Source organism: Serinus canaria, chromosome 1, assembly GCF_022539315.1.
Source record: "Serinus canaria isolate serCan28SL12 chromosome 1, serCan2020, whole genome shotgun sequence".
NCBI classification, from domain to species: Eukaryota; Metazoa; Chordata; class Aves; order Passeriformes; family Fringillidae; genus Serinus; species Serinus canaria.
In genome coordinates, this window is record NC_066313.1 from 14,264,721 (window position 1) to 14,280,259 (window position 15,539).

Consider the following 15,539-nt stretch of genomic DNA (forward strand, 5'->3'; position numbering starts at 1 on the left):
GGAAGCTGAATTTACTACTTCACCCCCACTTCCTTGAGTCGGCTCAAAGGGCTTTTACTACATCCACAACTTTCCAGCTTTTCAGAATAGTGCAAAAAGAATAGAGTTCTAAGTAAAATTTCAACTAGGAGTGACTTAATATCACTTAATATCACAGCTTAAGGACAAGAGGAGTTAAAGTAGCATAAGTAAAACTGATATAACCTTAAAAGATCCCTGAACACCACCCATTTTCTTAATCAAAACAAAACATACTAAATTGCATAAGCTTAATCCTTGACTTAGTATGTATATAAGAAACTTCCTGAAACCAACTGTTTGCTCTGAGTGAGAAAGATAAAGCTTTGAAGAGCTATGGTATCTGTTTATCATTGTTAATGCAGTTTAAAATCTGTTGCTCTGAACAGAGCTGTTTGATACCTGTATTTAGGGATAGGTTGCTACTTCTGTGTTGAGTGCATTTTATAGACCTCCCATCTCAGAAAAGAACATTTTCTAACAGCACATCAGACACATTTCTTGTCAAGCTCAGTGCCTTAGTTCCTTCTGAAATGTACACTAATATTAACCTGCTTAAAATCTTTGAGCTATTTTTTATTGTAACTTTGTTTGCTTCATTTAGGATTTCAAGCATACCAAGTCCTTTGTTATTTAGAAGATTTCAGCCTCTGTGAGGGACATCAAATTACTACTTGTTATACAAAAGTATCAATGTCCTGGTTTCAGCTGGGATAATTTTCTTCATAGTAGCTGTGTTTTGGATTTAATATGAGAATAAAGTTGATAACACACTGATGTTTTAGTTGCTGCTGAGTAGTGCTTACTCCAAGTCAAGGAGTCCTCAGATTCCCATGGTCTTCCAGTGAGGATGTACAAAAGAAGCAGGGACAAGGCACAGCTGGGACAGCTGATCTGATTTGTCCAAAGGGATATGCACAGAATCACAGAATCATTGAATAAGCTGCGTTGGAAGGGACCCATCAGGATCATGAAGTCCAACTCCTGGCCCTGCACAGGACACCCCAAGAATCACACCATGTGCCTGTCACATTGTCCAAACATTTCTGGAACTCAAACAGGCTTGGTGCTTGGTGACTGCCTTCACGCCAGAACATCACACCCAGTATTCAAACTGGGGACCTGGACCAGGAGGAGCCAACTGCTGCTGGGGAACAGGCTGGTCATCAGTCCATGGGTGGTGAGAAACTGTCGTGCATCATTTGCCTTTCTTGGGCTTTACTCCTCTCTCTCCTTCTCACTACAATTCACATTATTGTTGTTTTTATTTATCATTAGTATTATTAGTATCTTATTTTACTTTGTTTCAATTATTAAACTGTTGTTTTCTCAACCCACCAGTTTAACTTTTTTTCCCCAGTTCTCCCACTGGGCTGGGGTGAGCGCAGTAAGCAAGCAGCCACACGGGGCTGAGCTGCTGGCAGTGCTTTTTGGCATCCAACAAGGCACTCAAAAGGTTGAGATAAAACCAGATCTGACTAGAGCATGTTAAAACAAGTTTGTTATATGCCTTCATTGTATTGGTTTAATAGCTGCTGGTCACCATATTGATTCATTTACTCTAGGCCTGGGCTAAGGTTATCACTGTGTTGTTCTGTGTTGTACTGGTTTGTGATATGATAGAATGGCTGGTTGTGAGCCTGCCTGGTGCGTGTCCCCACTGTCCTTTGGGAGCCATCTGCTGGAAACTATCCACAGTTACATCTACTGCCTTTTACCCTCAGAGAGCCAACCCATAGGAAAAACACCTTCCTTACCCTCCAGGATGATTACAATAGCATTTGAGAATTTTAAAGACTTTGCTTATCCTGTGACTACCCTTGAAACCAACCTGGTCCTTTTGGTAACCATCAGTTTGTTGCTGCATATGGTTCAGGCCTTCTTTAGGGTTAGGAAATGATCTGAGACAATCGAAACCCCACTGACATGTACTGTACCTACACAAACTTCAGTAACAGGACAAGAGGCAGCCAGTCAATCCTTATTCCTGAGTGAGCTGCAGGATATATATAAATATTTCAGCTGTTGTCCTGATGAGCACACTACCACCTAGCTCTTCCGATGCTGGGATAACGGGACTAATGGATTGGAATTAGAGCATAGGAATCACTTTCTAAGAAAGCAAGCATTGACAAGGTGATTGCAAGAGAGACACAAGTGCCCAGCCTCTGGCAGCGACTCCTGTCAAGCCTGAAGGAAAGGTATCCGTACAAGAATGATATTACATGTCACCATGCAAGTGGAAAGATATCCAGTACTTGAGGGAATTAGCCACGCTAGAGATTTATTTTGACCTGGACAATACAAGGTCCCCCACAAATCCAGACCAATTCCTTTGCACATGACCCATGTGGTGGAAGTTTGTAGAGTGTACCAAGAGTACACACCAACCCACTGGCAACGATAATCTGAAAAGACATCACACCACAATCTGTGGATAGAGTGGCTTACCATCTCTGGGAATTTGAAGACAACCTCTCTTCCCCTCTCATCTGTGGAGAAACTATCAGATAAACTGTGCCAGGAGTTTCATCAGTTCAAAGAGGTTATGTTCTATTCCTCACCTCTACAGACCCATGCTAATGACAGTAAGCATTTGCACAAGAGGGAGGATATGGAAGGGACACACCATGGGATACCCTGTGGGTTTAGCTGAGAGACCACAGAGAAGGCGTGAAGAATTGGGATGGGAGACCTACCGCGACCCTCAAGACACGAATTGTAAGGAAAACAATCCCAAATGGGTGTTCTTCCAGGAAAGCTGCTACTCCCATCTCCACTGGATGGTTTCCCAGGCAGAGTGGAAGGGCTGAATTTACTCCTGATCCTATGGAAAGAAATTCTAATCCATTTCTTCAAAATGTAAGCTTAGATGTGGGTTTTTTGAAAATGCAGATTCCAAACTAGTCTGATTGTAAGCCCTTTTTATCAAGTGATTTAAAAGAATGATTTCACATGGGACCCTGAGCGACACCAAGCTTTTCAACAGAATAAAGTAGAAATACTTGAGAAACACTTAGACACTTGGGCCAAGGAACATGGCATTTATAGAGGAACATGGGTATATTGTATCATGCACCAGCTGAGAAAACCACATGATCCAATGGACTGTTAGACTACACTGAGAGAAATGGCCAGGGGGAACCTTCAAACATTGGGATGCACATTGGCAAAGGCCATCTGGTGAGTCAGCACTAATTTGCCAAGTGGGCTGGCCCTGCCCCATCAAAACTTTTACTGTAGAAGAGAATAAAGTTCCCGTAGTGCACATGAAAACTGTGCTGTGGAAGACAGTCTGTGTTGTTCCTGCCTTGGGCAAAGGCAAGCTCATCTGTGGGATTGCTTTTGTTCAAGGGCTTGGGCACACTTGTTAAGACGAGAGAATGGGCAAGTCTGGTTTGTGCATTGAGTGGATTTCACTGAATAGCCACTGCATTGTGTGATATTAATTGCTGTGAAATGCTGTGTATTAGCACTTGTACATCAGATGCATGCCCACCATTGTACCAGGCACCTCATGGTGCCTGTCTCCACACCTCCAGCTTTGGGGATCTGAACCCAGCTCCCCTTCAACTGCTATATTAATGAACTTTGTTGTAACTGGACAAGCAGAGCAGTGACAGAATCAGAACTAGCTTCAACATGCAACAATCCAACACCAGACACCCTCTTTCCTGCCCTGAAAGACTGTTTATGACACTCACAAGTCACGACTGTAAAAGCCAAAAGTCATGGACTGAATTAATTCAATGGACTTCTACAGGGATTGTCTATAGATTAAGGAAATGGTATCTGTGTGTGCATCTATAAAAAGATGGGGAAGGGCCTGGTATATCGGGAAGTGTGGGATTCAGTATGGTATGGAGTAAGCAGCTGATACTTTTCTGGTTTCAGCTGGGATTTAATTTTCTTCCTAGTAGCTGGTACAGAACTGGTTTTTTTAATTAGTATTACAGTCATGTCAATAACACAATAATGTTTCAGTTGTTGCTCAACAGTACTTACCCCGATTCAAAGACTCTTCAGTGTCTGATGCTCTGACAGTGAGAAGGTGCTCAAGCCACGAGGGAACAGGGCCAGGACCCTGACCTGAACTGGGCAAAGGGATGTAACATCATGCCCAGTATTTAAACTGGGGGGAAGTTGGCTGGGAGGGGCCATTTGCTGCTGGGGAACAGGCTGGGCATCAGTCAGTGAGTGGTGATGAGCACTTGTGCTCCCCATCACTTGTGCTTCTCAGGTTTTCTCTTTCTCTCATCCTCCCATATTACTACTTTGGTTCAATTATTTAAGTGCTTTATCTCAACCCACGAATTTTGTTTCTAATTCCCTTCCCTCCAGTAGGGGGAAGGGACAGGGTGTGAGCCAGAGGCTATGGGATGCTTAGTTGCTGGCTGGGGTTACACCACAACACCAAGGGATCTTTTGGCCTCTGCTCTGTAAATATTCCATGTCTTACCTGCTGAGAATAGAAACTGCCAATATTTAGTCAACCTAGCTGTGATAGCATTTCAAAAAAAACCAACCCCCAAATAAACTTGAAGACAAATTATCTTGTATATTCAATTTAGTTCTGTGTGAAAGCTTCTCATTTTGTTCATACATAGATGCAGCAATACAAGATTCACTCTTGCAGCTTGGAACAATCTTCAAATAATTTTCATAGATGATCTCACTACTTGTGTCTCAACCATTGTCAAGGGCTCAATTTCTCCTGCAATTCTGATTTACTAGGACTTAAAGAGATGATTTTGGCAAATCTGATACAATTTCAAAGTGTGTAGAAGTAAACTCACTAGGCTGATGAAATAAATCTTCCTGTAATAAAAGCTCAAGCAGTGTTTTAGTGTTCAATGTGGAAGTCTCTGTCTCTGTAGACTGCATATGTAGTTTCATTCTGAAGAAAAATCATGTCAATACAATTCAAACTGTAGTATGAAGACTCTGTCAAAGTGTTTATGTAGTTTCTCAGATATGATTATTATAAATAAATAGCTCCTCAGAAGCTAAAGTGTTTGTGTCAATAGTTCAGTCGCAGAAATTCACACCTTACAACCTCTTTAGCAGATTTCCTTTTCTTCTGGAAGATTAACTTCATCACCTTTGTGTTCATTGATGCAGTGTAGAATTAGGGTATTTGTGCCTATGCTTTTGACCTCCATCACTACTGTAGAGCTTTGCTACAGACTTAAGGTTCATGAAGATTTTTTTTTTCTGCAGAAGCTTTTTGGATAAACTCAACAGAACAAATAGTTCCTTCCTGGTATATCATTACAAGTGTTATAATATCTAAGCATTAAAACATAACACACAAAGGAGTCTTCCAGTTAACACTGAGCCTCACTACTCAGCTGCCTCTGTCATGTGAGAGTTGATGATCACAGCTAGCTACACTTACCATGCAATTAAGAGCTTCTTCACACCACTGAAATCAAACTGAAGTACTACATTTATTAAATTACAATAGGTGCCATGTTCAGCAACTCCATGGCTGTACATTGCTGTCTGGTGTACAAGCTGCAGAGATCACTTTGGAGTCTCCTCAAACTTGGGCTCTACAGGAGGAATGGGAGAGAGAAAATTCCTATTAGTCTCTTTTTATTCCATCTTCAAACACCACAATTAATTTGTAATTCAAAGAAAATTAACCATTACTTTGGCAAGCTAAAGCAGTACATTACAGTCTACACTCCCCCCTGACTGATTAAATGTGGGCAGCAGTAACCAGCAACTAGGCTGGAGACAGGTCTTTTTCACCTTGTGGGAGTTATGTATAAAGGCTAAGCCTCAGTAATATTCTGCCTAAACAGCTTTTAGTGACACCTGGGATAGGGGAGAAGGCAGCAGAGAAAATGAAGAAGTCAACCAGAATGTTACTGGACAAGTATTTCCAACATAGCTCTAAGAACAAGTAATCTCTCTTCTCGGCCTTTCATTAGTGTATCATCAGTGCACATTAACAAAGAGGAGCACACAATTTCAACTCAACTCAGCAAGATACTCTTCACATGCAAACACTTACTGAGGAGTTCTTGATGTCAAAGGTACAGGCTCACAAAGGTTAGGGCTTTGGGCACTTGGGCTACTAATGCCTACTGTCTTTAATACGAAGTCTGAGAGGCAAGGGTCAGCTTATAGTATACATCCCTAAGGTAAAAATATTGAGGTCCCCAAGGTAAAAAAATTGATGTTCCTACTCATATAATTGCTCATATTAATTACAATTTGAAACCTAATTGAAATTATATCAAGGACAGGCAACAGGTAGCAAGAGAACAAAGTCATGTTGTGTCTGTGCTTTGCTCCGTTCCTATGGTCAAACAAATTCTTTTTCCTTACAAAAACAAGTAAAATTTTAATAGGCATAGTTTCACATACGACACAGAAATAAAACTGAATGTAGAGAAACTAGATCCCTAAAATTGTGGAAAAATAAACCATAGATCCTACTTTACAGGTACTCTGTTTTATCTGCACCACTAACAACCTGACCCCAACTTTGCCCAACAGAAATACTACCAAAACCCAGAACATTTTCAGGAGTGTTCCAAGTCTAATTAGAACTCCCAGACACTCTGATCAGAACTACAAGTTGCTGACTATGGTTGCTTGGCCTTGGCTGGCTTCCAGATACCCACCAAGCCTCATGCTGTCTGCCCTTTCCCTTCCACGCTAAAACAAATTTAGAGCAGTTAAACAGAAATCATATCCAAATAGCTGAAGAAAAAAGGTTTAATGTAATTTAGCCACAAAATATTCATAAGTAAGGAAGTTAAGTCCTATGTTAATTTTCTGAAATCAGTGACTCTCCAGAGGAGCTTACAAAATCAAAAGTCATAGTTTGGATGATGTTAAGACTAACTGATTTTCACATTATAGTCTGCTGATCTTTTTGGCAAGGTGAGAAAAATACAGACCCTAGGCTATTTCTATTTGAGCTCTTTCTTAAGAGTGTCTGAAGGACAATTAAAAAAAACCGACCTGACTGTAAGTTTTGATAATCATTAGCATAATGAAGACCACATCCCTGCTAGAAAAGGCAAATAATCAAACCAGGAGTCACATGGAAACAGATGTGAACTGTGCAAAAGTGTAAGATTCCCAGAGGGCATTTTACACCAAATTAACAGTACAAATATAAACTAAAGGGGAATTTAAGAAACCTGGGAGTGAACATGTCTCTACTTGCAATTAGAATTCAGTAAGATTGTTAACTCACCCTCAAATTTAAATTCTGGAAACTTGGTGAGATCTCCTTCACCATACGCCCGTTGGAGTCTTGCAAGGGATTCATTCATATCTTTTTGAAACTCAGGTCCTGCATCAACAGGCCCTCCAGCTTGCCTAATAAACATTAAAACTTGTGATTAATGATTCAGTTCTAGTATTTCACATGGAAAATTCTACGTTTTCAAGCCCATTTATAAATTAAAACCTTTCTAACAGCCAGCCAAAGGAAATAATTTAAAATATTTCCAAAACTCAATATATGACACCTTAGGGGCCTCCTTACCTTACACACAAACAAGATTCTCAGGGTAAAGGTTTTCTGCTGTCAGTGAAGAAAATCCAATTATTAGGGATGAAAATCCAAGCCTTTTGAGACAAAGGGTGGTCTTATAAGGCAAAACACTGATGAGTATGGAGGTTCTCCAGCTTTTAATTTTGTTTGTTCCAGGTGTGAATTCCTAACAAAACTGTGATTTGCACCTCTTTTGTCTCTGAACTAGTTATCTCAGTTAGTAAAGCTTAACTGTTCTTACCAAGAAAATGCATTTTGAAATAGTAACTCTTTAGACTGCCAGCACTCAGTTGTACCGGCAAAGGATCCATGCTTAGAATTGGTAAAACCACCAAATATCTGCCTCCCTACACAGATGGGTTTGTAGGTAGGGATAGACACAGATACCAGTAGAGCTAAGAGAATACTTCCCAAGAATAAATTACACAGAATTACTATAGTTTTCGTTTCCTGGTCAGCAGTTCATTCAAACATTACAAGAATCTAAGATTCTATTTAAAGGAACTGCTTATTAACTTAAGATGCTAAATGGACCATCCTGATAATCCCATTAATTCTCAATTGGTTTTGAAAGCTATTTCCATTCAGCTTCTGGAAACAAGACTACAGAATAACTGTTTTCCCCAGGAAAAAAAAAAAAAAAACCAAAAAAAAAAAAACAACACCCAAAAGAAAAAGAAAGAAAGGGTTTGTTTAGTTTTTTCCCCTCTATTTATAGGACATGTAGATGGGTAAAAATTAACATACCAGTACATTCATGCAACGTGCAAGAGATCTTAACTGTGTGGCTTAACTGCCCAAGAAGAATGGCATCAGATTTTTTCTTAAGGGGGAAAAAAACCTGGTATTTTCTATTAGATATGCAAGAACAACCTTTCCCACTAGTGATACCGTAAGTGTTGCAGGAAAACACACCTTAAATATTTACAGACCAGCCTACAGAAGTATCAAACTGTGAAAAATCAAAACACTTCAGGTCTGATGTTTTTATGTCAAAATCAACAGATCTTCCCCTTTTGCCATCAGCCCCCTCCTTAAGACAATTTCCTTTACTTACTTGCTCTTCGTGTTGTACTCTCTGATCTTGTCCACGAAGAGCTTCTGGACGGGGTCGAGCTCTTTTGCCTTGTTGAAGACAATCGCAGAGAGCCCAATGTTCCTGCGCAGATGAACGGACACAGCGGAGTGGAAAAGGGAGGAAAGCCGCAAGATCTGCCGCAGGATCATGGTGGCACTGCTACTTTAACCATTAATAAAAAACGAAAGGAGGAATAAAAAATTAGTCACAGAGATATAATAAATGCATTAAAAAAGCAGGGAAAAAATAGCTCGGAGCTGAAACCAGGAAAGTGTTTAAAAGAGATTTCCTTTAAGATATTATTAAGATAAATGCATAAGAAGAAAGAAAAATGTACTTTGGAGCTAAACTTTAAAGCAGAGAGTTAGCCAAAGGTTATTTAAAACAGCATGGGGGGGAGGGGAAATTCCAGCAACCACTGAACTCGAGGCCACCGTGATCCCAAGGCTGCAGCTCCGCGACCCCTTCGGTACGGAACCGCGACAGAACAACCCAGACAAACCGTGAATCCTGCTCTTCGCCTTGTTTAAGTAGGAAGAAAGGCGACACTTCCAACCCCAGAGTCACCTTGGCCGAGCCGCTGCCTGCGCTCGGCCCCGCCGCCCTCGCAGTGCGCGCCGGGAGCCACCATCCCCCCCCGCCCCCTCCACCCGCACACCCGGGGCTCCCCCATCCGCACACGCAGCCCGGCCCCGCTTAGCGCTCACTGGGACCTGGCAAAGCGCGGGAAGAGCCGCGGGAAGAACCCCGGGACATCCCAGCACTCACCGTCCCCGCACAGAGCTACTTCCAACTGAAGCCAAGAGGCTCAGGGCCTTCCGGAGCCGCGGGTGCCGCCGGGAGTGGTAGTTCGTGCGGGGGCGCGGCGGTGTCGCGCGTTTCCCCGCGCTGGGCCTGCGCGCCGCCCCGATTCTGGCGCAGCCCGCTCCTGGACCCGCTCCCGGAGCCGGTCCTGGACCTGGAGCTGGGGGAGTTCCCGGACGCGGACGGACGGCGGGACGTGTCGGTGCGGCGGGCGAGCGGACGGACGGACGGACGGACGGTGGCGGCGGCGGGTGAGCGCGGCCCGGCCCGTGTTTTGTTTCCGTTTCTCTCCCGGCGGCTCCGCGGTCCCATTTCCGTTTCGGGTTCAAACAACGACACGGAGGCGCCGCGGGAAGCGGGGCCCACGGGGAGGTTGCGCCTTGGCGGCCGCGGGGAAAGGCCCCGGGGATCGGGAACCGAGGGCTCCCGCCGCGGTGATCGCGAGGCCTCCCCGGCGCGTGGAAACTTATCCCCGCTCGTAAAAACCTTGTTTTGGCTGAAAACTTAACAGGATGTGTGGTGTCTTGTGGTTCTCCCCTTGCAGTGGTGAGAAGCCCCTCGAGTGATGTGACCAGTTCTGGGCCGCTCTTTCCGAGAAGGACATTAGGGGGGCTGGAGGGAGTTGAGAGAAAAGCAGCGGAGTTGGGAAAGGGTCTGGACAAGTCTGATGAGGAGCAGGGGGGACTCACCTCGGGGAAAAGGAGGCCCAGGGAGCACCCTGTATCTTTTTACAATTCCCAGACAGGAGGTTGCAGCCAGGTGGGGTTGGGGCTCTGCTCCTCTGCAACCCAATAATAAAAGAGTCTTAAGCTGTGCCGCGGGAAGTTTAGGTTGGAGAGTAAGAGGAATTTCTTCACTGAAGGGGTGATTAGATATTGGAACAGGCAGCCCAGGTGGAATCACCGTCCCTGGAGATGTTAAGGACTGGACGTGGCACTTAGTGCCATGGTCTAGTTGACGTGGTGTTCAGTCATGATGATTTTGAAGGTCTTTTCCAGCCTAATTGATCCCATGATCTTGTATAGTTTGCTTCCTAATCTTTGACCAGGTACATGCTGCACAGCCACAGCTCTCAGTTTGGCTTTATTTTCTCACTTCAGGCTGTTAGGGGAGTTAAACACATCGCATCTGGGGTGTTTTTCCCCCACCCTGTTCACTGCTCCATTGTCTCCATCATAAAACTGAATTGGTTCATGAGTTGTAAAAGCTGATCTGTAAAGGACAGGCTATCTGCTTTGTTACCTGCTTTGTGTTGGTATCTATAATTTGGATAATACGGATGGATAGGAACCATGTGCTGCACGCACCAGAGCTTCTCTGGGGCACAAATGTCTCCAGTGACTGGGTTTCAATATCAGCTGATTATGTAAATGAGCTCCAGAACTGGACCCCATCTTACAATTACCTGGTGGGGTAGCAACAATTCTACTCGTAGAGTTTGGGCCCATTTCACAGTGGGCTCATTCCTTGCTTAACTCCTTGTCTTCTAGGGAAAAGATAGATCTTAAACAGGACAGGGGGACTACTCTCCTTACTATAAAAGGTACTGGAATAGCATTGGGCTGTAACATGGGAAGAAGGCTCTGTTGACAGATGCCTTCGTGTATGTTAGTGGAGGTCAGCTTTCTTCTTGGCTAACAGGTAAGTCTTAGGCTTGTTAGGAGAAAGTAGAAAACAGAAATCAGTAGGCTGAATCCTCCAGGAATCAACCATAGGTTTTATGTTCCTTTGAACAAATGCTGCTGTTGAAGTGTTCTTGCCACATGAACCCTCCATGAAAGCCAGGCTCTTTGAGCCTTCTTGTCTCTCAGTACCCTTCAGGGAAGGGGCAGGCAGTTCAGTCCCATCTGAACCTATATTCACTTTCAAACTCTGCATCATCCTGTAGGAACAAACTCCTAGACTTCATGTGAGATGTTTATATTGTAAGAAATCTCTTTATGCTAGTATAGGGAGCACTGAATAATTTTCCCCTTTAGGCCTCTATGAACTTTAATGAGTTTAGGTGTTTACATTATGTTGTTATTCTTTATAGCCATCTCCCTTCTTTGTATCTGTGCTCAGCAGAACTGTCTCTCTTTGTGTGGCTGCTCTTTGTGCACCTGCTTTTTGTGCCTGGGTTCCTCTTTCCCGCCCCTCCAGGGATCCAGAAATATAGCAAGACCTGAGAGATTCAACCATGAGCTGCCTTTGAAGAGGGAGTGAGCAGTTACTAGTCCCAGCTGCCAGTTTGGAGTCCAATCCATAGGGACTTCTAAATGCCTTAACTAATTCTGTACTGTTGCTGTGGGCAGTAATATTTTCTCACTCTGCGTCCCTTTGCATTTGTCCATATTGAATAATTCCTGCCAGAAATCTATCAAGGTGCTGAGTCATTTCTGTAAGTTTGCACTGTTTTCTCCATAAATAACATATGAATATGTCAAAGAACACAAATCCCAGCCTAACCCCTTTGTGACCTTACTGGTAAACTCCCTTCATCACAAAAAAAACCAATTTACCTTTGTTTTCTGGTTTTAGTCTGATTGCTAATGCAGAAAAGACATTCACCCCTTTTTTATCATATCAGTTTGCTTCTTTGGGAGTTTTCAACAAGAGACATTGCTCAAATCTTGGGTTTGAAATATTTTTTAACAGTCTGACAGATCACCTGTAAGCATGTGGGTGTCAGTGCATTCAGATATTTAAGCCTGTCTGCGTTCTTCAGAATTTGTGTTTCAGTCCTTCCCATTTATCATGACAATAATACATAAGATTAAGTGATACAGGAATTTGCCTATGAAGAAATATTTGCCTATGAAGAAATCATGCATCTTCTCCCCAACTGCCTCCTGCAGCATTTCATGTAAAATTCTGCTTACATTTATAAGCATCTTTCAGCCATGCTAGGAAGGTAGTTTGAATTTTCAGGTGTGCTTTGCTGTAGGTGGCCTGTAGCAACAACAAAAAAAAAATCCATAAATTTGGGTGCCTCCAAGAGAATCAGGCTTTGGGCTCTGTGCAAATGTCTTAATAGTCCCATGTTTGCTTCTAGAATATTTATTTGAGAACAGGTATAGTAATATATTTTGTAAAATATGAATTAGGTTTTGGATTTTTTTTTGGCTTTAAAAGGCTATTCTGGTATTTGATTTTAAAAATGTGTGATAGGGTACAAAATATTGTCTAGTCTTGTTGGTCTGTGACTTACACAAAAAATTCTTTTCTGTTCATAGCTCCGTTCTTAAAACGTTGCAGCCATGACTAAGAGAGAGGCAGAGGAGCTGATAGAAATTGAGATTGATGGAACTGAGAAACAGGAATGCACTGAAGAAAGGTATGTACTGTCCTTGCTTTTTGGGATCCTTAGGCAGCAATTAATTGACTAATTCATTTTTCTGTTTCTTGTCTAATTAAATGGTGGTTTTCCAGAAGATGTAGCCACTATAGGAAATCAGCTGTCATGTTCCTCAGCCTTTATTAGCTAAATCCCAAAATATTTTGCTTATCTCTTGCTATTTTATTAGTACTTTACTTTTCCTATTTTCATGTCTATAGTAGTATGTCTGTGTGTGTGCTGCAAACCTTTCAGCTTCAGTGGATCCTTCTGTAATTGAGATAGACCTTTCTATATCTCCAGTCCTTTGCTTTACTGTTATACAGGATTTGTACAGGATGATTTGTTTTTAACAGAGCAGAAATGATGCTTGGTATCTACTATACTATTGTTAGGGCCATTGAAACCATAAATACTGACGTAGGATACCTTCTGATTTAATAACCTCAACCTGGATTTTTAGTTTTGTATGCTTCCTTTCTAATTTTCACTACTGTGTTTGGAGGCTCAGAGCATCAGTTAATGTGTATATAGTGATGCAAACTGGTCTAAGCACAGAAGAGCAAAGAAAACTAATTCTCTGTGAATAAAACAGATCGAACACAGAAAGGAATGAAATCTAACCCAAAACTTAATTAAAACCAAATGAGTTTAGATGTTGATACAAAATAAAAATGGATATATTTTATTTAATACTAAAAGAGAGAAAGAGAAAAGAAAGAAAAAAAGCAATAGAGGTGGGAGGCGGGGTCAGGGAGTGTGAAAAATATTAAGCAGAAGCATGTCACCCTTCCAAGGGTCCCAGCGATATCTCATCGCTTCCCTTCATCTTGTCTTCTTGGTGCTAAGGGTCCCTGCTGAAAAGTAGAGAATTCAATGGATAATTATACATTTGGGCAGGTGAGAACATACAGAGGTGCCCACTCTTGGTGGGCAGGGGGCAAGTTTTACACTGTCCCTTGCAAGACTGCGGATCTGTTGCATCATGTAGGATCACGTGCAGTGCAGGGTCTGGGGACCCTTTGGTGAGGGGCCTTGGATGAGCCATGGCACCCCCTCAGCTGTCCCTGACACAGATGTGGCCTTCCAGGGGTGGGAGGCCCCACAGCTGGGCCAGTCTGCCCAGTGGAGGATGGGTGTTCACTGCACCTGGCCAGAGGCCATGCCACACACCCAAAATCTCTCCTCCTTCCCTGCTTTGGTGTAGGGATCTGTGCGAGCCTGGCAGCAGGAAAAACCTGGGGCTGGGGCTTCTACCCCAAAGGTGTTGGGCTTAGTTCTTTTGTGATAGATAAGTAATGCGATGGTTGACTCTCATAATCAAAGGGCAAATATTAGGTATATGTTAGAGAAGTTCTATAGTTATGTTTTACCCCACCTTGCATTGATATCACGAGGTGACCTGAGTAGTCAGGACATTTGGGAGGGTCAGCTTGTTACTATAGTGGCACCTGACCTCCAGTCAAGATGTAAAGAAGTTAACTCCATGCTGGACAGCGAAAAGGAGTCAATGGTCTGTGAAAAAAGAGTCAATAGACTGAACTTTGGGAGGGCTAAAGGGTTAAAAGGCGAAACATCCATTGTGTAGATGAGCCCATGGCAGGAAAAATCCAGGCACTGTAATATTTTGTCTATTCAGTCTTCTGTTGTATTTTTGATAAACCTTTTTTAAGGTTTAATAAACCTTTTAAAATTTTAGAAGTGCATATCATTTATCACACTCGTGTGATATTCTTTTCCCCCCAGCCCAGACTTAGGTCACTTTATTTTATCTGTCTTAACTTGCAGTTGAGGGCCTCAAGTCAGGAGGCCCATTCAGGGTGCAGTGGTGTAGTTCTTGTTACCCACTTTTGCTATAATAGGCAAAAGTCCTTCATAAAGATATTTAAGCCATATACCATTTCAGTCTCTAACAGGTATTAAGAACTGAGGCTGGTTAGGTTAACTACTCTTTAAGTACCTATTCTGGAGAATTGACTCAAAGCCACTTACTAGTTTCTTACTGTTCTAAGTTCCTTGTATATTTTTACTACTTACAGACAATGTTTGTGTACATTCTGGTTTCCTTCTGTAAACCAAGAGACTGTGTAAGGTCATTGTTATAAATGTGTCCCATAACAATGACATTTCCGAATGCTTGTGCCAATACTGTCGTTGTAGTGTTGGACAACCATGTCACGTGACTGATAGTTCCTTCAAGGCTCCATGTTGCTGTACTTCCTTCTGGTTGTTCCTTTTGTTCTTGTACTGACCAGTGAAAAGACATGGAAAGTTGCTATATATGAGTGTGAGCATTTTTTTCCTTCTATTTTCCCTGTCTGTGTTTCTGTGTTTGCTTTTAACTTGAATATCTTTTAAACACAGTCCAGGCAAAGCAAATAAAATTAGTTTACTCTACATGCAAGTTAACAACATATGATATGCTAACCATGGCTTACTGTCTTGAAAAATGTGATCTGAATCTTGGTATTTACCTGAGCTTTTTAGTGGTGACAGGGCGAAAGAAGAATTACACAACTGTAAAATTAATGAGACCAAATTTAGTAACTGACTCTACTCAAATGAAGAGTACTCAAACTAATACTGCATTGTCAGTTTTCACGTCAAGGGGGATCAGTTTGGCTAGCTCTGGATAGCGGCGATGCCAACAAGGACAAAAGCAAAAGGCGAGAGGCACTCTTTCTGCTCAGGACCAAAGTCCCACAGCTTTAATGTAGAACAACTCTGGGAGAGAAAAGAGGGAGCCTGGGAGAGGAAATGGCATCTGGGAGAGGAAAGAGACCGGGTACCTCATGGTGGGA

The 15,539-nt window shown here is 42.5% G+C and overlaps 3 protein-coding genes across 9 annotated transcripts in view; 2 read left to right on the plus strand and 1 right to left on the minus strand.

Annotated features, from left to right (window-relative positions):
* JAM2 (junctional adhesion molecule 2) overlaps positions 1-5,029 on the plus strand; it is a 43,763-nt gene extending 38,734 nt beyond the window's left edge. Inside the window, exon 10 of the mRNA XM_009098885.4 lies at positions 623-5,029. Within this exon, the coding sequence (XP_009097133.1) occupies positions 623-655 (33 nt within the window). The 3' untranslated portion in view covers positions 656-5,029. The remainder of the gene's footprint in view (positions 1-622) is intronic.
* Positions 5,030-5,449: 420 nt separating this feature from the next.
* On the minus strand, positions 5,450-9,529 carry ATP5PF (ATP synthase peripheral stalk subunit F6). 6 transcript variants are annotated; one of them, XM_030235174.2, is made up of 4 exons: positions 9,387-9,529; positions 8,598-8,777; positions 7,238-7,362; positions 5,450-5,573 (listed from the first exon to the last, which is right to left on the minus strand). In XM_030235174.2, the coding sequence occupies exons 2-4, from the start codon at positions 8,765-8,767 to the stop codon at positions 5,545-5,547; spliced, it is 324 nt and encodes a 107-aa protein (XP_030091034.1). In that variant the 5' UTR covers positions 8,768-8,777; positions 9,387-9,529; the 3' UTR covers positions 5,450-5,544. The 6 variants fall into 6 exon arrangements, with proteins under 6 accessions (XP_030091034.1, XP_030091035.1, XP_030091036.1 ...); XM_030235175.2 differs by having other exon boundaries at positions 8,598-8,780; XM_030235176.2 differs by lacking the exon at positions 9,387-9,529 and adding an exon at positions 9,332-9,353.
* GABPA (GA binding protein transcription factor subunit alpha) overlaps positions 9,525-15,539 on the plus strand; it is a 32,909-nt gene continuing 26,894 nt past the window's right edge. Inside the window, exons 1-2 of one of the 2 annotated variants that reach the window (XM_030235173.2) lie at positions 9,525-9,673; positions 12,638-12,738. In XM_030235173.2, the coding sequence (XP_030091033.1) occupies positions 12,662-12,738 (77 nt within the window). In that variant the 5' untranslated portion in view covers positions 9,525-9,673; positions 12,638-12,661. Of the gene's footprint in view, positions 9,674-9,743; positions 9,969-12,637; positions 12,739-15,539 lie in introns of those variants that run through there. The other variant, XM_050969952.1, reaches the window with a different exon arrangement.

Excerpts from the sequence above, each read along its gene's own strand:
- ATP5PF (XM_030235174.2), bottom strand. The coding sequence starts at position 8,767 with ATGATCCTGCGGCAGATCTTGCGGCTTTCCTCCCTTTTCCACTCCGCT. Across the intron at positions 7,363-8,597 it reads GAGTACAACACGAAGAGCAA|GCAAGCTGGAGGGCCTGTTG; the intron begins GTAAGTAAAGGA and ends AATGTTTATTAG. Across the intron at positions 5,574-7,237 it reads TCCAGAATTTAAATTTGAGG|AGCCCAAGTTTGAGGAGACT; the intron begins GTGAGTTAACAA and ends TTCCTCCTGTAG.